Raw genomic sequence first — 24,336 nt, 5'->3', positions numbered from 1 at the left:
CCTCGGTTTTCAACCATAATCCGTTCCAGAAGGCTGTTCGAAAACCGATTTGTTCGAAAACCGAAACCACGCTCTTTTAAAAAAAAAAATCTTTATTGAACACGTCTGTGCACAATGGAACGCTACACGAGGAAGCGTCACTTCCTCGTCAACCCAAGAAAGCGTCACTTCCTCATGTAAGGAAGGCGAGAGGAGTCAAGTGACGCATTCTAGTGCGCTCAGTTTGGTCGAGAACCGAAATTCGGTCGTCATCCGAGGCATAAAAAACTTGAAATTCTTGGTCGAAAACTGATTTGGTCGAGAACAGAGACGTTCGAAAACCGAGGTTTGACTGTAGTATAATGCAGGGTTGGCCAACCCGCGGCTCGTCGAAAAAGCCTCGGCGGTGGCAATGTCATTCAAACAACGGCGCTAAATACACAGAACGTACTACTTCAGCCTATCATCAAGCCTGTTACTTGATTGACACATAGGGCAACCAATCAGATGACTGAATCACCGCTCATGCGCAAACAACGGCGCTAAGTGCTAAGATAGTCAGCGAATTACCTCTGTTTTTAAGCCAGGTGTGACCAATACGTCGATCGCAATCGACCGGGAGCCAGCGGGCTGGTTCCAAGTCGACCACAAGGGGTGGGAGGAGGAAATGGGGCAGCGGAAAAAGATTTGTGTGTTTGTGTCTTTAGCTTTCATTCATGTTCGGGCCGTTCAGGCAGTTGCTCATCATGACATGCGTGCATATGTGCGCGAGTGCAAAGTTGGGCACCCGCGTGCGTGCGTGTGTGTGTGTGTGTGTGTGTGTGTGTGCTTGCACGTGCGCGATCAGATCGCGGGAGGTTGGTCGCTTCAAAAGTCGATCTTTGGGCAAAAAAGTGTGTGTGTGTGTGTGTGTGTGTGTGCGCGCGCGTGCGCACGCGAGGACGGGATGTCCATGTGTATGTGGCTCTTTGCACTAACAGTAAAAAAATGGCTCTAAGTCTGACTGGTTGGCCACCCCTGGTATAGTGTATAGGCAGTACTCACGTAATGCCTACCTCTGCTTTTTAGGTCCTTTTACAGTTTTTGTCTTTGAGGTTCCACTGTATCCTTATCTGAAAATTAAATTACTGTAATTCTTACGGTGTTCTAGTTAACATTGTATAGCATCACAATATGTGTTTGTTTCCCACTCGGCATTCAATGCAGCCTGGTCATCCTGGAAGGAGGATTTTCCTATTCATTTGTGGTCTTGTGAAGCTCTGAGATTCCTTTGTGATTAAGGGCTATCCAAATAAACTTGGCTGAGTTTAAAAAACAGATTTTACTGCTGCCATTTTATACCTGATTATTTTTTTAAATAAAACTTACAGAGTCCATCTTCATGCATGTGCCGAAGTCAGCAAGCTTCAGGTGTCCGTGCCTGTCGAGCAACATGTTGTCCGGCTTGACATCGCGGTGAATGAAGCCCATCGAGTGAATAGCATCCAGGGCCATCACCACCTCTGCAGTGTAAAACTTGGCCCATTTCTCTGGCACATCATAGGTACTGGTGAGGTTTACCAGGTCGCCTCCTGGCATATACTCCATCACCATGTAGAGGTAGTGCTCATCTTGGAAGGCACAGCATAACTGATCAAACAAACAGGACAAGCTCCTTTATAGATAATTACACACCACATATCCTAAGAAAAATGTCAATGTACATCAGTGTGTGTGTGTGTGTGTATTTGACCAGTGCCTTAAATGTCTGTCATACCTGCACCACCCACGGACTGTTGGCAAAGGCCATGATGTCCCTTTCTTCCCAGAAGAAGGCAGAGTCTGAGCGTTTGATCATCTCAAACTTGCTAAGAAGCTTCATGGCGTAAACTTTCTGAGAGGCTTTATGCCTGACCTGAATGATGGCGGTACACACAGTATATAATATGTATATTTGGTGTTACTGCCTTGCCAAACGGGGCTTTATCAGACAGTATCAAATTACATCTACATTTAATGTTACTTAATTGGGTCATGTATTTAACTTGAGGCATACTCACCAGTTGAACCTCACCAAAAGCTCCTCGGCCAATCACTTTAACTCTATCAAAGTCTTCTGACTTCATCTGTAGGTCTCGAACTTGTCTTATGACATTCTCATCTGTGAATAAAATGTCATGAGTATTATCAATACTTGTCATAGATACATGAAATTGTATAAAAAAAAACTTTAAATACACTTTAAATACTTACATCTATTTAAAAAGGTTTCAATATTCTTATTCTTGCGAAGCGCAGGGTAGTCCAAATCTAAGACCACAGCATTTAAGGAGTCCTGGAGAAAAACAGACAATGATACACCAACAAAAGAGAACACAAAAAAGATATCCAATATCAATTGGTTCCTAAACCTAACCAAAAATAAATGACAGATACAATATGCCGACAGACGGCAAACATGGCTATTTCACCCACAATAATATCAACATAAACATTTCAAAGGAATGTTTCTCACAAACACAACACTGCTCATCCTTAAAAGAACCTGTCCTTACCCCAGCTGTCTTCGAGCAGTAGGCGGGGCACACCCTGAACATGTTGCCAGCCAATCGCAGGGCACACACAACCATTTGCGCTCACACTCACACCAAGGGATCGTTTCAAGTGTTCCATTAACCTGCCATGCATATTTTTGGAATGTGGGAGGAAACCGGCGTACCCCCACGCAGGCACGGGGAGAACCTGCAAACTCCACACAGGAATGCCAGAGCTGGAATAAAACCGTGCATCTCTGCATTGTGAGGCCGACGCGCTAACCAGCCGACACCGGGCTGCCCGGGAAAAATAGATACATTCATTAATTAATAAAACTCTTCAACTTTTCCCTCCACTTTTCTTTTCACATCGTATCTTGTATGGCACAGGCCTTCATAAAATCATCATACCGGTAATTACATTGAGATTTATGACACATCAATCTTTTTGATTGAGAATTGTTGCGCAATACTTGTTCAAAGCATGTGTCATGTCTCTACTGCTTCCTCTCCAAATTTCTCTGTCGGTTCTTTTGCATTCTTCAGTGCTTTATCTGCCTCTCCTCCTGCTTTTTCAAACGTTTCCCGCTCGGCTGAAGTCAGTCTGCGGCGAACTGACGCTCTTGATTCACCAGCTCAACAGCACTTCCCCATTAAAGGACTAACCTCACACAAAGCTACTATTTAAGGGAAAAAACACACACACATGCAGGGGGCGGGGAAGGGCACATGGGGGGGTGCACATACAAATACAGTACATGCACTAGGATCTCCCAAACAGCAATCCAGGAAATGATCCACCCCGCCCCGTGTTTGGCCGATAATTTCACTATGACATAGAGACGGTCCCTGCGTGCAACTCATTTCCTCTGTGACCGCGTTTGGCTGCTACTTACACTCAGAAAACGTCAAAATCCAAAAAAGCACTGCAAGGTACCCATGACGGTACAGTTCAATGCTATACTGACATTTTTACAGACCGAAACAAGATCTTCAGCAAGCCTAACGTTCACTTTCTGTGGTTAATTTGCAATAATGAGGACATGGAGACCAATGACATAGCAAAAAATAGGTCATTCTATTTAAAGGTTCAGCCAAACATGGTTCTAGTGATGTCATACATAGGATTAGTGAGAACTAGAGATGTGACAATATCGCAATATTCAAATTGTTGTCGTTGGAATACAATACTATAATAAGCAGCTCGTCTCCGCAAAATTCATTACTTTTCGCCCGTTCGATGCATTCACAAAAATCAATGGAAACACCTTATATTTCTTGAACATAAGTTGACACGGGTTTAATTTTTTTGAAGCAGTGTGAAAAGTACAATTCGATTTTTTTTTTTCAAAATTCGATCTGGGCCCCTTTCATATGTGGACAGAAATCACATATGTAAGCGATGCGTCTGCGGTATGAACGCTTATCTCCACGCATCTGACCTATATGTTATCAAAAGACCAATATTTCCTCCGCACAGGCAGGGGAGAGCGCTTGGGAGACGACTTATTCTTTCAAATCCTTGTTTCTGATGCTGACTAGAAGGGGCAAGAAGGCTCAGGTGCATAAAAGCTCTTGTACACCTCCTTGAATGGGATGAAGACAAAGACAAGTAGTGTAATAGGCTACCACTTGAGCTCAATTGCAATAAATGAAGTAGCAATCTATTGGGTTTTTTTGTGGTTTTTTTTTTTTTTTTTGCTTGTCTTCACCCTTCTGTGTTGAGGATGATGGACCCAAAGTGCCAATAAATTGGCCTTTGAGTGCAAAGATTTGATTCTTTCCAAAACTACCCTATTTTCTGCACTATAAGACCCTTTGGATTATAAAGCGTACCCTCAATGAATGGCCTATTTTAAAACCGTTTTCATATATTGGGCGCACTGCATTATAAGGTGCATACAGTAATGGCTGCGGTTGCGCTATGCGTTCACTAGATGGTGCTACGCTAAAGGGAATACAATACAGCTTTATTTGTATCGCACTTTCACGATGAGAGCTGGTCACAAACACTGACATGAAACATATAAATACAAATGCCATTCCAAAACAATAAATGAAAGGCAAACATTATGAGGACAATAAAAGGGCTCACATCCACAAGGGGCTAAATATCCTTCGAAGTCTTGCTTGTCTCCTTTTTTGTTTAATCAGTAGTTAAATATGCTTGTGGTATCATATTTGTTTCAGAATGGCTGTGCAGAGCTCACAAATTAGCTGTCTGTTTGTTTAAATGTGCGTTGGCGTATCCACATGTCAATTAGTGTTGGGTTGGCTTTTAGGTTACAATTGGTTCCTGCTAATAATCACCACTCGATGGCAGAGGAACATTAACGGGGAAACAACACCATGGGGAATATAAAGAGAGTTCAAGTGTCTTTATATTAATGCATTGGATTATAGGGCGCACTGTCTGATTTTGAGAAAACTGAATGTTTTTAGGTGCGCCTGATAATGTGGAAAATAGGGTATTGCAAATCTCAGATAGCGTGGAGAAGTGAATTTCACAGATTACCCCTTTAGGGCAAAAAAAAAAATGACAAAAGTGACTGGTTGCCCGTTACCATGCGCAATACAAAGTACAGCAATGCAATGTTTGAAATCACTGCAATCACCAAGCAAACAATCCCTATCGCTAACTCTACAAGCTGACTTTGACCTTCCATGCACTTTCATTGAGTGAGTCGTGATGTGAAGTAGGAACGAATAAACAAACATGTTGCATTGCCAACCAAAACAGACACCAATGGCTCTGAATGTCTTTACAGCAAAATCATGTAAATTCCTCCCAAGATAATTTTCCTCCAAATCAAAGAAAAATGAATAACAGTGAAGTTCCTGCCATTAATAATATGACAGAAAACGCCAACAAGAGTCTGTAGGCCATTTGTCAACGACTTAGTCAAACAGCCATCCATTCATATTAATCAAATGACAAGTGTCTGAGGAAGTGCAAAAGCCGAATGGACCATTTGCACTCAAATCCATCAGCTGTTTTTGCATCTGCTACTGATGACTTCTGGCCTTCCTCTTTTAAATGATGGTACTCATCCTCTTCAGGTCCCATGCCATAGTGCGAGACTAAGTCTCTAATCTCTTCCTGACGAATAACAGTATCTATCCTGTTAAATTCAGCAAACTGTGATTCCCCCCCAACAGCCAATGGATTCTGGATGGTTGCTTAGCAACTACAGCAAAAAAAATGCAAAGTGGAACCGAGTGTGAAGTGAGCGCCCCATTTCATATGCAGAAACTCAATCATTGAAAGTAGTGTTGGCAAACTTGTATCAAGCACTGCTTTTGGGGAACTTTTCCATACATGGAGTAACTCTGAAGTTTACAGTCAGAGAGGCTACATGGAACGCTGGTCCATGCAACCTTTCTAACTGCCTCATCATTGGGCAAACGGAACAAAAACAAGCAGCTGCCCTGCAAAAAAAAAAAGGAAAAAAAAACAATTGAATGAATGTCGCTGTTTTGATTGAATTCCAGCCGTTTTAAAAATAGTTGTCAAGATAAACAGTGGGCCAAGCACAGTGAGGAGGACTGGGGTTGGCACGGCCCATAAACTCTCGTTAACAGACACACAGCAGGAATCCAGCCGAGGCTCTCAGGTAGCACAGTAAATGTGCCCACGGGGACGAGTAGGAGTGGGTCTTACTCTTGGATTTGAATAATTTCCGTCTCATGCTCTTGTGCCCTGTGCATTTTTGGCACCAAGGATTTCTTAATTAATATAGTACAGTCAACTGACGAATGTGCTGGCAAGAAACTTGGTGCCATGAGGTCCAAGGTTAACCTTGAATGACTTTGTAAGACTTTAGTGGGGTCATCATTTCAACTGACATTGTTAATAGTTGGTCTTTAAATGCCTCATGTGTTGTGATAAATTTCCCCAAAAGGAACTCAAGTCTGTTCACAATCTACTCCAGGGTGCCGGTTGACCTCATTTCAAAAGAGAATGAATCCATTTTTAGGGTCAAACTGTCACCTTGTAACCTGTTCAATGTAATATGTAAATATACAGTGTATGTAAATGTAAGAAACAAGATTTTCTAATTGTTGCATACAAGAGAGTACTGTAAAGCTTGGCTCACCCACATTGTATCTGCGGAAACCAGGGAGGACTACATGAGTAGCCCGAGGCCCTAATCTAAAAATAGCTTGCCAGTGATGCAAACTGTGATTTTTCTAGGAATTTTGCAGACGTGATCATTTGAAAATGTAAACCTTGGCAGAGATTTCTAGAGATAAAGTGTTTGCATATCAATATTTATCTAATTCTATTACTGTGAAAAATCATTAACGTGATACGTGTCGTCACATAAATCAAGAAGAATTATGATTAATGATAAAAAGTAATCACATTAATAAAAGGCAATTTGAGCAAATTTCTTGTTTTAGAAGTGTTCTCAGACCTACTTCAACTTGTGGTGGTGGCTTGCTTTTCATTTGAGCGTCTGGGCTGCTTGAGAACAAGTTGCCGCTCACCTAGTCATAATGCCCTAGCACAGTGGTTCTTAACCTTGTTAGAGGTACTGAACCCAACCGTTTCATATGCAGATTCACGGAACCCTTAGTGAAAAATAAAAATATGATTCTAGAAGTTTTCCTTCAGTTTTGCCGGAGCGAGACGGGAGTTGCTCAACTTGGTACGACAAATCGTGCAGATAGGACGGGGGTCGGCAACACGCGGCGGCTCTTTAGCGCCCCCTCAGTGGCTCCCTCGAGCTTTTTCAAAAATGTTTGAAAATGGGAAAAGATGAAAGGGAAATATATTTTTTCATTTTAATATGGTTTCTGTCAGAGGACAAACATGACGCCAAACATTAACGTTTGGCTGGAAAAAAAAAACGTTTAATCATGAATGCTCGTTGTATATTTGTAGCCTACTTAGTCATGTTGATAGCAGGCTAATATAGCTCATATAGATACATACAGCATGTGTTGCCTTCATTATCCATCCATCCATTTTCCGAACCGCTTGATCCTCACTAGGGTCGCGGGGGGTGCTGGAGCCTATCCCAGCTGTCTTCGGGCAGTAGGCGGGGGACACCCTGAATCGGTTGCCAGCCAATCGCAGGGCACACAGAAACGAACAACCATCCATGCTCACATTCACACCTAGGGACAATTTAGAGCGTTCAATCAGCCTGCCATGCATGTTTTTTTTTGGAATGTGGGAGGAAACCGGAGTACCCGGAGAAAACCCACGCAGGCCCGGGGAGAACATGCAAACTCCACACGGGGAGGCCGGAGCTGGAATTGAACCCGGTACCTCTGCACTGTGAAGTCAACGTGCTAACCACTGGACTACCGGGCCGCCTGCCTTCATTATAAGGCTTTTAATTTTTTGCAGCTGCAGACATATTTGTTATTTGTTTATTTTGGTCCTTTCAACATTTTGGGTTGCCGACCCCTGAGATAGGACAATGAGTCGCATCATGTTTCATGATGTATGTGAATCCATGTTGTACATATTCGTCTGGCCACTTTCTTTTATTTGCCCGACATAGCATGTGTTAAAATATGTACAGGTATATATTTTTAAATCACACGTAGTACTTTCACGACAGTCACACGTTGACTACTGAGCGAACTAAATTTTCCACAGCACCGATTGGACAAACAATGTAATGTGATCATCTGCAGCCAGTGATGGCCAAGCGGGTGTGTCATAACTAAATGACATGTTGAGTCGGGTGTGTCTTAACCTCCATGGCAGAGGTTCCATCGAATCCCTGAGACTGATTAATCGAACCCCTGGGGTTCGATCGAACGCAGGTTAAGAACAACTGCCCTAGCACTAGCCCTGGTTGTACTGGTAATAAAAGCCGTACTTAGCATCGGTCTTACTGCAGAATGAGACGGGTGAGCAGGGGCTCAGTTGTATGAGACACGAGCATGCCTTCAAAACAGCCTGATTTCAGCTGGGGCTGAGAGGCGAAATCTGATGAATTTGGGATCCTTCCCACCTGGGAACTGTAATAAATTGTGACAAACAAAATGCATAATATGTCTTCTTTAAAAGATGAGCGTTATGGAGGTTGAAAATAAAAGGCCATGCAAATCTGACAAATATGGTTACGTATGTTCTACGTACGGTTGTCATGGTAGTTTTACTTCTGCCATCACACCGGGAGCCTCTTGCCATGACACCAACAGTATTTAAAGTACCTTATTGCATCGTTTCTTACATCACTTTTGTTTAGCTCCGGAAGGAAGAGATGTGAAAATCGTAAGATGCTACCCGAATGTTGAATTGTGTTTTTTGTTGCTGCTGACTGCATAGAAGCGTGTGAAAAAGGAATGCAAAGTGTGCAATCATAAGCACGTACATCTGCGTATAAAGCACATACAGACTGTATGTGTTTTTGTGTGAGGAAAAAAAAATGATTGCGTGTGGGAGGTTATGTCTCACCAGAAGGTTGACAAAGCTGAAGCTAGATGGAAAGTGTTCTGTGTGGGAGCCTCCTGTTCTCTGCTCTGCTCACTCACACCCTCATCCAACTAAAAATACACGAAGATGAAGGTTGCAAATGCTTGAACACATACACCACAAGATCAGTAATTTGCAAATCCAAGAACGACGACGACTGCCGATATATTCAGTGATTGTCCAATTTTTATGATGCCACTTTTATGATTGTACTTTAATTTATTGAGCTTTTTCATTCATCTGCTGAGGCTCTCTGTGACTTTGGAAAATATTACAATTTCAGTTGCTCTGTGCGATTTTCAAATGTATTTGTAAATTTCAAGATTATGGTGCGATTGTGACATTAAAAATAGATAGATAGATATTTTTTGTCACTCTAAATATGTGTCTGTGCAACACCTGGCGGCAAGATTTATTGATCTTTTCCACTACCGGTAGCCAAACCATGGATGCAACTAAGAAGTGAAAGTTTTTTGAAGAAATCATAAGATTTATTAAGCTACACCCTACATGAAATGTATAAAATACTAACATTGCTGGCACCTTTCAGAAGGCACCTTACAACAGTGGGTGAAAACGTAGGTAGCGTCTTACAGCCATGACGTGCAGACACTGTACACAAGCGAAAAAAAATAAATCTCATTAATCGGGTAAAATAAGAATTCAAACAGCGTTCCTACAGGTTTCCTCAAGTTACATTTAAAACATTTTTGGCTTATGCACAACATTTTTTTAAACCTTAATGCCCATTTCACAGCCATATGGGCACAGAAAAACAACATTTGTTAATTTGTGTTATTTCTCAAACATGGATATGTCGAATGCATACAGAATGCAGCAGACAATATGGCAAGTACAGGTGTGAAAGAAATACTTTTTTTTTTTTTTTTTTAAACATGGGCAACATTGGGTTGTTTTTTTTATGCTAGGGACACGGGGAGTGTAGGGAGTCTCAAAAATAAACAATGTAAATCAGAACTCAACAATAAATAAATAAAATGAAGATGAGGAACAGTCAACTCCTTTAGGACATAGTCACTGAGCATCACAGATTAATGAGTGTTGGCGCACATAGCCAATGTTTTTTTTTTGGGGGGGTCAGGATTCATTTGAGGTCACAGTCACAAAGATATTCGCCAACTAATGTATTGCCGCAAATAGGTTTTCGTGTCACTAAGAAATCTTGAAGATGCTCAACCATTAAAACTGTTGGCGCAGGTCTAGCTAAGGTCTTTGCAACCGTTTTGCGACCTTCAACCAACCCTGACAAAATATCAACATTCGGCCATGCACAAACAGGGCTGGTCCACAAATAGTGAAAATCCATGTGTAGGTTAAAGATGTATCTGCTTTATTTTATTTTTTAAATACTTTTTGTGAAAATTAGACCGATCGTATGATTAGGGTACTGTGTCCATTAATACAAAAAATATGTTACTATCATGCACAAAGACACACAAAAGGTTGTATGTTTTTGTTCTCCTCTACACCCCTGGCGATCAACTTGGGACCAGTCCGCGATCTACCGGTCGATCGCGATCGGCGTAATGGGCACCTCTGCATGAGACAGACAAATACATTTTTCACCTCATGAAGAATAGTAAATGTTGACTGTCGCAAATGTTTGCATGTGTATACAGTAGCTCAACCTCACACTTGTGGTGTCCAATTGTTTCACCACCTTGTTCACTTAGGAACCGCCATCTATGTTGCAGCTGCGAATTTTGAGAATCGGACTCATTCACGGCCGTATATATATTGGTGGGGGGAAAAAAAACGTTTTATCACATAAATAAATTATTGAATCAGTGGAGATAAACAGTCATTGTCAATAAGTGGTTTTCACAAAAAACGGGGGTTCCAAAATTTATAATATGTTGAAAGGAAAAAAACCCAAAACCGTGATATCCGTGATAGCTACACTGTAGTCCATTTTACCTGCCGTTGCATCAACAATATGAACCGCCATCAACAGAATTCTAGTCTCATATGACGCCTGCTGCTAAAATATACATGTAATATTGTCAGTTGTTCAGTACATTTAGCAAAGATATTAAATAACAATAACGTGGCGTGATCTGGTACCTTTCTTTGTCCCTCTCAAAACTCAGTGGGTCAAATGGAAGTGGAAAACCAAGCTCAACATTTCCAGTTGTGTCCAAGGCATGCAAGCGACATGACTGAGGTGGAGTGTGACATTTTCAAGCCATTTAGGACTTGGACATCTGACATACATGGGATCTTCTTCACTGAAGTGGAGCAACAAACCAAAAAAAGGCCACAAAAGAGGCCTAGCAGTATCCCCAGAGGAGGTGCTGAGTAGAGAGACTGGCTTGTTTTGCAAAAAGGAAAAAAAAAAAAAATTTGACCTGGGCCACCATCCCGAGTGCCTTATAAGGAAGTGTTTCTTCCCAGCTAGCACACTGATACCAGTACCGTTGTTGCTCAACTCAACTACACTCCAGAGACAAAGCTGACGCTTTGGGTTTAGTGTCAGGTTGAGGTGAGACTATCCACACAATCAAATTGATCCATATGGAATATGTAAAGTGGCATCGGAGTCGGGCAAAAAAGTGAACAGGAAATGCTGGAATAGAAGAAGACGTTCACATTTGGGTGGCCAAAATAGGGAGAAAGAAAAAGTGGAGTGGAGCAAATACTGTAAATAGCAGAGGCTATTCGAGACAGGAAAAGATATGCGGGGAATAAACAGTGAATGATAACCAAATTCATGATGTTGCTTTTATGACGCTGAGATCGTTAGGGCATCGTTACAAAGACTGGTAAATGTGTCCAAAAGCTGGTTCAAGAGAAATGTACCATTTCTTATGCAAGTGTGAAGACAGTATCTCACACAAAAGTCACAGGTGAATCAAGTCTTGAGCCTGAGCAAGATGACACGGTTAAAGTATCTGCATCGTGTCAAACAGGGCTGAAAAGAGCGACAAGCTGTGGGCTGAAAAGAGAGACAGAAAAAGAGATAAGGCTAAAAATAAAAACAGAAAGTGTAGTCATTTTGGGGACTTTGAGCCCCATATACAGTATAGTTGCCAACTATTTACCCAATGAGGTCATTTCCTTCAGGACCAGAGAAAGCCAGTCTATGTGATTTTTAGGGCTGCGGCTGTTGAATATTTTGGTATTTGGATAGCTGACTGAAAATGATATTATTTGGATAAGAATAAAATATAAAACCAATTTCAATGAAGCTGGGGTTTTCTGTTACACAAACAGAATAAAATCATGTTCAACCTATTTTTAATTGAATACACCACAAAGACAAGATATATGTTCAAACTTATAAACTTTGCTTTTATCGATAATCTTTAACTGAGGATTTAATGGCTGCAACGTCTTCCAAAAAAGCTGGCACATGTGGCCCAAAAAAAAAAAAAAAAAAAAAGACTGAAAAAGTTGAGGAATGCTAATCAAACACCATCTCACAGGTGAACAGGCCAACTGGGAACAGGTGGGTGCCATGATTCGGTATAAAAGGAGCTTCCCTGAATTGCTCGGTCATTCACAAGCGAAAATGGGGGTGAGTTTCACCTCTTTGTGAAGAAATTAGTCAAACAGTTTCAGGACATTATACCTCAACGTACAATTCCAAGGAATTTAGGAATTTCAGAGCCTCCAAACTGTTGAACAGCTAAAGCTGTACATCAAGTATGAATGGGAAAAAATTCCACCGACAAAGCTTCAAGAATTTGTGTCCTCAGTTCCCAACCTGCTTATTCAATGTTGTTAAATGACAAGGTGATGTAACACAGTGGTAAACATGACCCTGTCACAGTTCTTTTGGAATGTGCTCCAGCCATAAATGTCTCAGTTAATGATTATTGGCTAAAAACAAAGTTTATCAGTTTGAATATTAAATATCTTGCCATTGTATTCTATATAACATCAGTGGAACATGATTTGCAAATCATTATATTGTTTTTATTTATGCTGAACCCAATTTCCTCATTTGTGCACTCAATCGCACTAAATTATTTATACCAAGGGTCTCAAACTGCTCATCTGCAAGCTCTGCAGAGGCCTGATAACGGCCCTGATCTTTTGAATCAGGTGAGCAGGGAGAGACAGAAAACAAGCATGAAAGCGGCCTTCGAGGACCCCAGTTTGGGACCCCCGATGCGATTAATGGCTATGATTGTAAAAATAAAACATTTACTTGTAATATTGACAAATACAGTGACCTTCCAACCATGTACATTGCACACACGCACATGTGTGTGTGTGTGTGTGCGTTTTATATATGTATATGCGGCCGAGTGGTCCAGTGGTTAATGCGTCAACCTCACAGTGCAGAGGTATCGGGTTCAATTTCAGCTCCGGCCTCCCTGTGTGGAGTTGGCATGTTCTCCAAGTGCCTGCATGGGTTTTCTCCGGGTCCTCCAGTTTCCTCCCACATTTCTTAAAACATGCATGGCAGGCTGATTGAACGCTCTAAATTGTCTATAGGTGTGAGTGTGAGCGCAAATGGTTGTTCGTCTATGTGTGCCGTGCGATTGGCTGGCAACCGGTCCAGGGTGTCCCCCGCAAAATGTCCGAAGACAGCTGGGATAGGCCCCAGCACACACTGCGAACCTTGTGAGGATAAAGCGGTACAGAAAATGGATGGATGGATGGAATATATTATATATATATATGTATATATACACACACACACACACACACACACACCCCGTAAAGGATACAATTATTGTTGGCACACAACTGTCTGCGCATTAATGTACATAATAATCTACCAATGAAGCTTAACTTTGTGCTGCTGCCATTGTTTCTCACCACTGATATGAATCTATTCAAATTAGCAGCAATCAGGGTGAGCCTCAAGCCATTCATTTTCTGTTAACTTCGAAGCCACTGGCGGAAGTGACGTATTTCAAAGATAGATTGCAATTATCTACCAAGTATTTTTGTCCATATTCAACCCGTTTGAACAACGTGACTATTTTTTTTTCTCAAAATATCCGGAACACCACGTTACAGCCGCACCGCAGTCACGTTCAGAGATTTGTGTGACTAAATACGGACAATCCATAACAGTTGGCAGTTCTGTATTTCAATCTTCTCCTGAAATCGTTCAACACTACTTCCCCACCAATAAAAAAAAATAAAAAATTAAACTGTCAATACCACTGTCATCATATCGTGCTTGAATATAAGACTACTCATTTTCAGCTTCCTTCAAAAGATTGGGCCAAGTAGTGTGTGTGCACTACCATTAACAGCAACAGCAGCCCAACTCGGGAACGACCTCCAAGCGGTGTTGGGCGTGCCTTCGGGCTACGAACAGTTCCCAGTCAACGGCCGACAACTGGGTCTGCAGGTACCCGGGTCGCTGCGGCTTTAGGAGCGTTGCTCAACAGCAACAACATTAAACTTCCATCTTAGTGACCGCAGTGTGCCTCTAAAAATGGAAAACTGGAACCTGTTCTTCCAAAGCATGCTTCCCACTCAACTTTTGTCTCCAAAACTCAGCGCTTCCATCACCCCAGCTCACATGTAGGAAGTGAACACCACTGGTGCAATAGGAACTATTCTGATGGATGTTGTCAACGAAAGAATTACGCAGGGGTGTCCTGTGCTGTGTGTGTGTGTGCGGGGTCGGGGGGGTGAAGGGTTGTAGAGGGATCGACAGCAAAAGGGGCCCCACGCCTGTTAAATGGGCGAAGAAGTGCTTTTTGAGACAGAAATGATAATGTGGTTGTCTTGTAGCAGAAAAAGTGAAAGGGCCCAGCAATTCAAATCACAGGCGCAGAACAGATGCAACTTTAGTTAAAATACTTTGAATGCCTTACATTAAGTTATCTTTCAAGTCATGAATTTATACAACATTCATCTTTTGAGGAAGCACCACTTATCCACGATTTACTATACAGTGGAAACTAAATGCCAAAAGTCACACATTCACCAAAATATGGGGTGGGGGAGATGACTCAAAAGTTGTACAAAATTTCTGTGGTTGAACCGCAGCCATACATGAGGTCAAGCGAGACTTCAGCATACCTCGGCAGACTTACGCATATGTCAGGAGCCTTCAGATCAGTGAGCAAAAACTATTTGTCCACTGGTGTGTTTGTGTATGTGGGTTTCAGATCAGTGAGCAGAACTGTACTAGGTAAGGGTGCGCAGTTTTCCAATAAAAGAGGATTCGATACACATCGTGATAGTAGGGGTGCAATACGTTTCAAGGACAGGTCGTTTTGAAGTGGAACAATTCGATTCATTGCATTGCATTAATATTTGCAGTTTAATTCATTCAATTCATTTAGTTCATACACACTGCTGAGCAAAAGAAATGAATTTGGAGTCATCTGTTGCTTTAAAATTTCAACATTGGTCCAAAATAGCATTTTTCACTTATTACTCACCGTGTCACTCAAACCAATAAAAAATCTCTCTTGTCGAACATAGCTGACATTCTTATTTGAACCCGCACTGTTTTATTGAACAGGGTTTATGGCGCATTTAACGATGCAGTGTCATGGACAATTGCTCCCTTTCAATAAATTCCGCTGAGAAAAAGCAGGTACTATGAGATACTATGTCCAGTACCTGTACCTGACCCATATATTTCTGGTCGCCTATTCATCAAGCAGATCTATCTACCAATGTAACATTTGACTAAACAAACATGATTAAGTTTACTTTGCCTTAGTTGTAGACAGAGCACCTCTTGAATTAAGTAATTCCCCAATTTAATACAAGAGACTGTTGCAATATTATTTGAAACCGATTGAGCCTGTCCCGTCGAGTGGAAGTCATTCAAGAATGCCTGGGGGAATACAAGGTAATCGGACTACAACAAGGAATGTTACATTTTGAATGGAATTTGGCTCTTTAATTTCATAGTCTATGTATCTGATTAAAGTAAGACCAAAACAAGGACCAGAATTCTGTCAAGAAATGCCCAACCACCAGTTAGTTTTCACGTTTTTAAATCCAACCAGCTTGATGTACTACGCCTTGCCCCTCTCATCTCTTTGAGCATGAGGACCACAGCAGTGACCAACTGTTACCCAATAGTCTCCATAAAAACCATAAATAGCACATTCTCCACAAATTAATCCTAATCTGTTGACACCACAGAACTCCCAAATGCACGTTCTGTGGTCAGATTTAAGTATTAATCAGGCCTATCCTGCTGTAGGCCAGCACACCGTCTTCCAGTGCAGTTTCCATGAAATACATTTGTAATGGCAAGAAACTGTATCTGATTACAGGACAGACTGGAAAATGTAGTTTTACCGGGACAAAGTGAACGGGGAGGAGTCGTTGCAGCAGTCTCCCTAATAACAAAGGCTAACAACTCAGATGGGATAAGGTGGATAATAATGCAGTACGTGGATTTAATACTGTACCATGCAAAAGCCACATGACATGCCAATAGCACAACGTTAATCGATTCTCGCTTTTCATAAAGCAACCACCACGACATTATTCAATAGTGCACGAGATGTAGTCCACTTGACTTACCAGCAAACTTTCCAGGTTCAACGCAGACCTGGGGTTTCTCATCATGTCCTCCAACTTCTTCAGCCGGCTTTCCATCCTCCTCTCGGCGCCCTGAGACATGTCTGCGGCGTCGCACGTCAAACAAAAGCAAGAAAATATATGATTTTTTTCCCCCCTCCGACTCTTTGGCTTTACATGTGAACCGTCGACCGTTGTTCGGCCTAGCGGGGCAGCTTCGGGTCTCCCAGCCCACCCAGATCGTCTCCAACGGGAATAGAGTGCAACAACGAGGGGAAAATATTCCGAATGCAACGAGACTTCCAAAAACTTGCCAAGAGAGCGGTCCTTAACAAAGAGAGAGACGTTAGCCTTTCGAGTATCAAAGACAACGTTCCATATTCCATCTCATCTCCCGTTAAGTGGGAGATGCATGTTCAAAGTCGACGATAAAGTTTGAATTTGAAGATAACGGCAACAGGCAGTGGCAGCAGGGCGTTTTCTTTGCGCCCCTCGCCCCCCTCCTTTTTTGAACGTCTGCAAATGCCTCGGATTCTCTCCTCCAAATATATACCGCTTCACCTCAGCCCATTCAGGAAAGACTGGCAGCCAGTCGGTGTCAAAGTTTCTCCTCCGTGATGCCACAAGTGTTAGTAAGGCGTAAAGAGAATCCCGCGCTCAATTTTTAATGGGCACGCGCTCTCTTCCTGGATTCTCTCTCGCATTTTCGAACGTTTTCCGACCGTCGTCTCGTTCGTACTTTTGACTTTGGTCGTGAAAAAAATCCTTGTTCGCTTGGTGGAAAAGTCCAGCATTCAACCAATCCTCGCGATTCACTTAATCTACACCGCAACGCACATGCAAACAGGCACGCAGTCTGGGATTTACCTCCTCCCATTGACAGAGAGAACCACATTTCCCATGATGCACCAGTCCAGACCTGTCTCTGCACCTCAACCTATCTCCAAGCGACTTTATTTTGAACACAGGTGTCAAATTGCGGTCCACGAGGGCCGTTATCCGGTCGTTTGCCATTTTACTCTCCTGCAACACGCCTGATTGAAATGATCAGGATCGTTATCAGGCTCCTGCAAGAGCTTGGGCCCGAGCCGGCCCCCGAACTGTGAAATCAGGATATACTGTAACTGATTTCTGCTGTTGTTTTTCAAAGTACTCTACAAAAAGTTGAAATAAATCAAGTTTAGGGAGCTGTAGTTGAATAAGATAAGATAACCTTTATTTGTCCCACATTGGGGAAATTTGCAGTCTACAGCAGAAAAATGGGGGGCGGGGGGATATATCTATGTACAGTACTATATATATACATTTATATAAGAATATACAGTACATCTTTATTTATGTAGCGCTTTTACAACAAAGAACTTTCCAGATCATTTAGCATGAAATAGCAATTGTACAACACAACACCAAACATGAAACATCGACAATAAAATCGTAAGAACTGTTCCTTGTAGATGTAAAAGGAGAGGAACAGTCTTTCACCATTGGTTCAGAGACGTCACGATCACAGCGTGCATGACGTCATGCGTATGTTTCACAACGGGGATTTCTTCCCCAAATTTCCAAATACTGTACGTCAAATTCTATGCTTTTTGTGACTAGGCTCCACGTACCTACAATATGTTGCAAACTGCCAGTGACACTGTGACTCACAATTGCGAAGTAAGTACACGTCTTAGATCAAGGTGTCAGGATGTGAATATGTGAAGTATTTTTAATATCACTTCCAAATGAACGGCGAAATTTCTTGGCAAATAGATCAGACGCCTTTCTTGAGTTTTTCCATAGTTAGAGAATAGAATGTTGTGTAATAAAGACCAAAACATTGAACAGATACAGTATATTTTTTGTTTATCATACCTTTTGCGGATGCACTTCTCTGCCCATCTTCAAAACCCTCCTCAAAACTCACTTGTATTCTTTACTTGCATACAGCACTTTGTATGCAGCGATGGCTGTTTGAAAGTGCTCTATAAATACAGTTAACTTGACTTGACTTGACTTCATAATGACACATTACGTTATTTATTTGATTTTATTTTATTTTATTTTATTTTTTAACGACCATGGCTTGTATCATTTACACATATGCAGAGTTTAACATGAATGAAGTCTGTTTGAACATCTGGTTTCCTTTTTCAATTTAGCCCAGCAATACCATTTGTACTTTCAGAAGCCAGAGGGCGGCGCTACAACACAGCTAAACCGTTTTTTTCGATGCGGCACCATGACCTTGAATCAAGGACCAACCCGTCTCCCCGCCCCTCCCCGCACACTCCTACCTACACTCTTTACAAGTAAACGTTTATATTCAGTTTAACCCTGGAGAACCCACGGGGTCAAATTTGGCCCCTATAAATTCTGCTACTCAAATGCGCCCCTTAAATCCCAAAGGGTCAAATTTGGCCCTAATCCTAAATTAGGATTAAAGCATTAAATATTTGAAAAAACATCTATTTTGGTGTTCGGTGAACATATAGCAGTCATTTAATGTAAAATTAATCATTTTCCGAAGAAGAAAAGGGTTCTTGAAATTCTTAAATTTATTAATTTCTGGACGAATAAACATTTATATTTTGGTTTTATTGATATCTGATTATATATTCAGTTCTGGGTCCCAAGGACAAAACGTTCAAATGTCCGGAATGTATCTAAACCCTTTGTTGCGAGGATTTTTTTTTCAATAAAATATTCCGTTTTGATATCACTATGTCAAAAGGTCATGGTTAGCGATAAAGGCATACCACTTGGTGCAATTTGGCTATTTTGGCACTCAAAGGGTGAACCTCTGGTATTCCGCTCTGTTCTGTTGCACCTTGCAAAAAAATAATACAGTATATCAAAGTTGGAAACGAGGGCAATATTATTTGCTCACATGGTCATGTTCTAATGTCCCTAACTGTGCCGGTAGATTGTGTATAGACATGATCAATCTGAAACAGGTGTGTGTGCGCCTCTTATTTATTTTTCATAAGCAATTCATTAACAAATACTCATGTTACAACACAAAAAAAGTTACTTTCAAAGTAACTTTGGCCACATCATAAAAAGATCTCATACTGTTGTATCCACCATTTTAATAATTACAAAAGATTTTCATTGCTCTCCAAACATTCACATTGAAACTGAATGTTTAGATCAAACCTTCTTCATTTTTTTTTTTGTTATTTGTAAATGCAAACCAGGTCAACAATAAATAATAATCGAAAATGTACACATAAAGGTTGGTTTGTCACCACAAAGTAATCCAGATTATTTGTAACAAGGATGTTTGGGTCGAGAGCAAACGTAGGACAATTCATACATGTTACAGAAAAAAACATGATCATCTGTACAATGACACAAGAGAACAAAGTTGTTGTTTCTTGTCAATTTCCTTTAGTACAAAGAAAGAGTGAGAGTCCTCTGCAGAGTGTGAGTATCATTGTCTTAACTGTAGCGATTATTCAAGCAAGAGATAAGGCAACTTCTCTGTTGTTTTTGATGAAACAGTTTACGTTTTTGATTTCTTGTCTTTTTAGGGTTGGTTGTCATTGCATAATTCATAGCTATGGACCCCAGCCTGCCGTTTAGCATCTAAACTCCTTGATATTTTTTTTTGTTTGTCATCACAAACAACAATGATTCAGTGAAGCGGCATTTCGATGTAATAATGACACTTCAATATTGTCAGCATTGTAGCTTTTACAATGGCACCACAACATTGTGCAAATTAACACCAGGCTAACTATAAATTGTGTTCTTGGGGGGGGGCGTGCGTGCTTGTGTGTTTATAAGTTAAAAAGAAGGAACAGTAGATAGACTATTTGACTACAGGTCATGATTTAACCCACAGGAACGTAAAATTACATGACACATGATGGGGCAAAGATGAACTGGAATGTCAACAATCCTGTTTTTTTTTCGGAATACATGTAAGTCCACATTTGAAATATTTACCTCTCTCACTGTCCTGTTGAAAATAAGTTGAGCTGCGACTTCTTAGCACATTGATTGGAAATTTAGAGGGCATGACATAATTATAATTTTGAGTAAAAAGATTGTTCACCGTTTGGACACAGTCATATTCCCGCGAGAGTGTAATATATGCTCAGCAAAACGAGTTGATAATACAGTTAAACCTCCAAGGTTGAACACACCTTAAGGCAGGGGTGGGCAAATTTTTTGGCTCAGGGGCCGCATTGACTTTTAAAATTTGACAGAAGGGCCAGGTCAGCACGAGCTACGGTACATTAAAAAAAAACTGCATTTGTTGACAGTCCATATCAAACATCAACAGAACAAAAGCATGAAAGTATGGTATTAATATACTTTTTTTTAATGACAAAAGTGTTGTTGATGACCTATTTTAGCTTGTGCATCGCTGCAGATGGGTTGTGATCAGACCAGTAGAAGTAGAGCGATACAGAGGTACTAGGTGGTCGAAAAGATTGCCCCCCCCGCCCCCCCGTGTTCTGCAACTTCAAGTCAATGCGCCACCTGGCGGTGAAATGCCTGTCATTACAAGTCCAATTGAAATGAATGCAATCATTCACATCGAACCTTAATTGTGGACCAACCTTCGGCGGGCCGGATTAAAAAGACCAACGGGCCGGATTGGGCCCGCAGGCCGTAGTTTGCCCACCATTGCCTTAAGGTGTATAGTTCTGAAATTCACCCAAATTCGGGGGAAAATATATCTCTAAAGTAGCACAAATTTCCAAAGAGGTTGAATGGCCGTCATGCACTCGGGCAACACCTCAACAAATCTTGTGCAACTATAGCTCACTGAGCAGAAAATTCACAAGTGATTTGGGCTTTTCTTTGGCTTTTCTTCATGCCTTCACAAAAGGTTTAAAAGCGAACAGTAAATGTGATGACGACCATGAAACTGGAAATACATTATAAACTAACTGTCAAGTAGTGTTTGCGTGGCAATGAAAGCACTATACACATATGGTACCTCTGTCCTGACATCTCAGCACAACATGTCAACATACTGCAAGTGAACAATTATCATTTATATATGTATATATTCACATATCATTGATCCAGTCCACTGGTTAGCACGTCGGCCTCATAGTGCAGAGGTGCAGGGTTCGATTCCGGCTCCGGCCTTCCAGTGTGGCGTTTGCATGTTCTCCTCGTGCCTGTGTAGGTTTTCTCCGGGTACTCAGGTTTCCTCCCACATTCCAAAAACATGTGTGGGAGGTCAATGAAACACTTGAAATTGTCCCTAGGTGTGAGTGTGAGCCCGAATGGTTGTTCGTCAGAGTGTGCCCTGTGATTGGCTGGCAACCAGTTGAGAGTGTAGTCTGCCTTCCGCCTGAACTCCCCGCGACCCTGTTGTGTGTGTATGTATGTGACCGAGAGTGTAAAAAGGTGAAATGCAGTGCGCGTAATGTAAAATATTAGTTTGAACAGTGCCCGGATAGTTCATAAAAGTGTTACGATAGCAACAGTTTGACCTTGGTAATAATTTATAAAAGTTGATTTTGAATATTGCACATATAAATCAATGGTGTCGAAAGGACTGTGTGTCATCCTTGGAGGGTTCACGTTATTAATCCAGAACGCTGGCTGTTTTTTATATTTTATTTTTAAAAAAATTGCCTTATGTTTTGTGTATCTCATGTAAAGGGGAAATATTATCCTCAGGGTGTCTTTATTGGAGAGGTCCATTCTGTGATTAAAGTAAATATTGTATCATTCATCATTCTACCCAAATGGTGACAGGACTAACATGGATCAATCTAAAATGCCATGTGGAACACCTTCACTATTTGTCTGTCCTCTTGCTCTTGGAATGTCTCGCGGCCTTTCACTTTTAGCATGCGCAGTACTGTATACATTGTTTTTGCTTCTGAAACTAGCGTACAAAAATGGTTTGAAACCTTAAGAGTCCCTTGCTGTAGGTGGCCCTCAAAACCATTGAATTGACCGAGTTTGATACAAAACCAAATCATAACGGACAGTATGTTGAAATCATTTTCAAGCAGCAGTTATGTAAATGGCCAAAATCAAATGTTTCATCTCTCTTATGATCAAGTTACAAATGATTATGAACACGGTGGTGTTTCGTAGAAGACTGGAAAAGCACACGGTCGAAACAAGCTGATAAGGGCAGCTTCAGAACACTTTTTCACTGGCGTTAACACTGATTGGAGAGAAGTGAAAGGAAATGCTTCAAGTGACACCAAAACAAGGTCTTGGCAAGCAGCTACGTGAAGCTAAACGCATGACTAACAGGCAACAGATGATTGCAGGCTGCAATCTCCACTGATGCTTCCACCCACCTCCCCCTCACCTCCCACACACAAAATGAAGTTTACGGCATTTACTGTATGAGGATGCATACTAGTGCATATTGCAATTCCAGGAATAAGCAAGACCCACAAATGCTGGGCTCATTTGACCATACAAAAGCTTCAACATGACAAAAAGTAAAATGTAAGCTTATTAGTAATGTCACATGTAGCGGGCAATTAATTTTATGAGAAGTTCTTGCTATTTTGGCAATTCAGATTTATCAGTCTATTTTTTTTTTCAGTTTAGCAAGGTGCCAATGGCATATGATAATGCATTATTTCCTCCCCCAGGCGCAATGTTCCCTTGCAGTCTAAGTCAAACTCAATGCATGATCCTGGATGGTGCTGGTTCTTGAATTTGATGATAAACATACATTAACAAATAAACGCTTCTGGGGGGGACAAAAGGCAACATGAGGCAAATATTTAAATTGTCTTGTGTGTGATTATTCTTGTTCATGATATTTTTGTTGTGTTTTGTTTTACTCAGCAAGTGCGAGGAGAATTATTCATGATAGCTGGCTTCTCTCAGGACTGTCTCAATGCAGAGCAAAAGTCTCAAAATGCCCCATGACAGTAACGGTACTGCTAATGTATTATTTAAAAAAGAGCCTGCGGTGTCATTTCCCCATTACAGGCTGTCATGCTTTCGCAGCTCTCAAACAGCAGGGGTCTGTAGTAATTCACTGAATTCTGTGATGTTTCAAACAAAACAAATGAAAAGGCAACCGATAAAAGCAGAGGTTGCACAACATCATGATGTAGTATTTGCTGAGTTCATATTCAGGTAAACTCATTAGTCAGCATGCAATCACAATGTTGTTGATGTTTGCGGCTACTCGCATCAAAATCAGAAAGCATAGTGTTGTGTTGCCAAGTGCACTTTTCTGGTTGTCATAATAAGGCCTAAGAGAGAGGGCAACAATTCTGTTTTTGGAAATGAGTGAAGCTACAGTAACACACCGCAGCCATGATTTCATATGTCTTGTATGTCTCCAACTGAACCACAGTGCAGTGCTGTATAAAATAATGACCCCCTTCACAAACATCCCAAACAGCTTTGCACACACACCACGGTGCACTCTACAGATAATAGACAATGGAGAGAACACCTGAATCAACAGGGAATATTGGTGAGTTTGTGTTCTTGGGCCCGTTGTGCATTGAGATTTGCTGTCAGGTGGTCCCATTGACAGCTTCCTCAAGACTTTCCATGATACCATCAGTTACATGGACCAAGAGAGTGCTGTCATCTTTTCTATGACATGCAGATTTTATTGACTTGAAGGAGTCAAAGGCGAGTTGCGATGCTGGTAGACTGAATGATGACAAGGACACCTTTGTGAGTGTGTATGCAGTGGGGGTTGTGGCATGGATGGCACGACGGTCCTTGGAGTATCCATCTGTGAAACACAGTAGGAGGAGAAACAATCAATGGGCAAATAAATAAAGCGCTCCTACTTACTTCCGAGTCATGACAGTCAACACATTCCCATGAAGCCCCCCCATAGGATGCCTTGGCCCAAGATGTCAACTTCGAAAGAGGACAAGGAGAACTACAACTGTAAGACCAGACGACTGTTTGACATTCTCTTCTTTCGGCAAACAGCCATGCAGTAAGATGAAAATAAATACA

At 41.4% G+C, this 24,336-nt stretch overlaps 2 protein-coding genes across 4 annotated transcripts in view; both read right to left on the bottom strand.

Annotated features, from left to right (window-relative positions):
* Positions 1 to 17,276, bottom strand: part of rock2a (rho-associated, coiled-coil containing protein kinase 2a) — a 37,979-nt gene extending 20,703 nt beyond the window's left edge. For all 3 annotated transcript variants that reach the window (XM_086127080.1, XM_086127081.1, XM_086127079.1), the window contains exons 1-5: positions 16,417 to 17,276; positions 2,212 to 2,293; positions 2,019 to 2,119; positions 1,736 to 1,873; positions 1,348 to 1,608 (exon numbers count right to left, since the gene is read on the bottom strand). In XM_086127080.1, the coding sequence (XP_085983206.1) occupies positions 1,348 to 1,608; positions 1,736 to 1,873; positions 2,019 to 2,119; positions 2,212 to 2,293; positions 16,417 to 16,515 (681 nt within the window). In that variant the 5' untranslated portion in view covers positions 16,516 to 17,276. The remainder of the gene's footprint in view (positions 1 to 1,347; positions 1,609 to 1,735; positions 1,874 to 2,018; positions 2,120 to 2,211; positions 2,294 to 16,416) is intronic.
* A 2,082-nt stretch (positions 17,277 to 19,358) lies between these two features.
* sobpa (sine oculis binding protein homolog (Drosophila) a) overlaps positions 19,359 to 24,336 on the bottom strand; it is a 48,696-nt gene continuing 43,718 nt past the window's right edge. Inside the window, exon 8 of the mRNA XM_086127628.1 lies at positions 19,359 to 24,103. The gene's annotated coding sequence lies outside the window, so the exon portion shown is untranslated. The remainder of the gene's footprint in view (positions 24,104 to 24,336) is intronic.

The sequence above is a fragment of the Hippocampus guttulatus genome, chromosome 13, assembly GCF_054856545.1.
Source record: "Hippocampus guttulatus isolate MCC_2025c chromosome 13, RoL_Hgut_1.0, whole genome shotgun sequence".
Taxonomy (NCBI): Eukaryota; Metazoa; Chordata; class Actinopteri; order Syngnathiformes; family Syngnathidae; genus Hippocampus; species Hippocampus guttulatus.
Note: the sequence above shows the minus strand (reverse complement) of the source record. Positions and strands in the feature narration are given on the sequence as shown.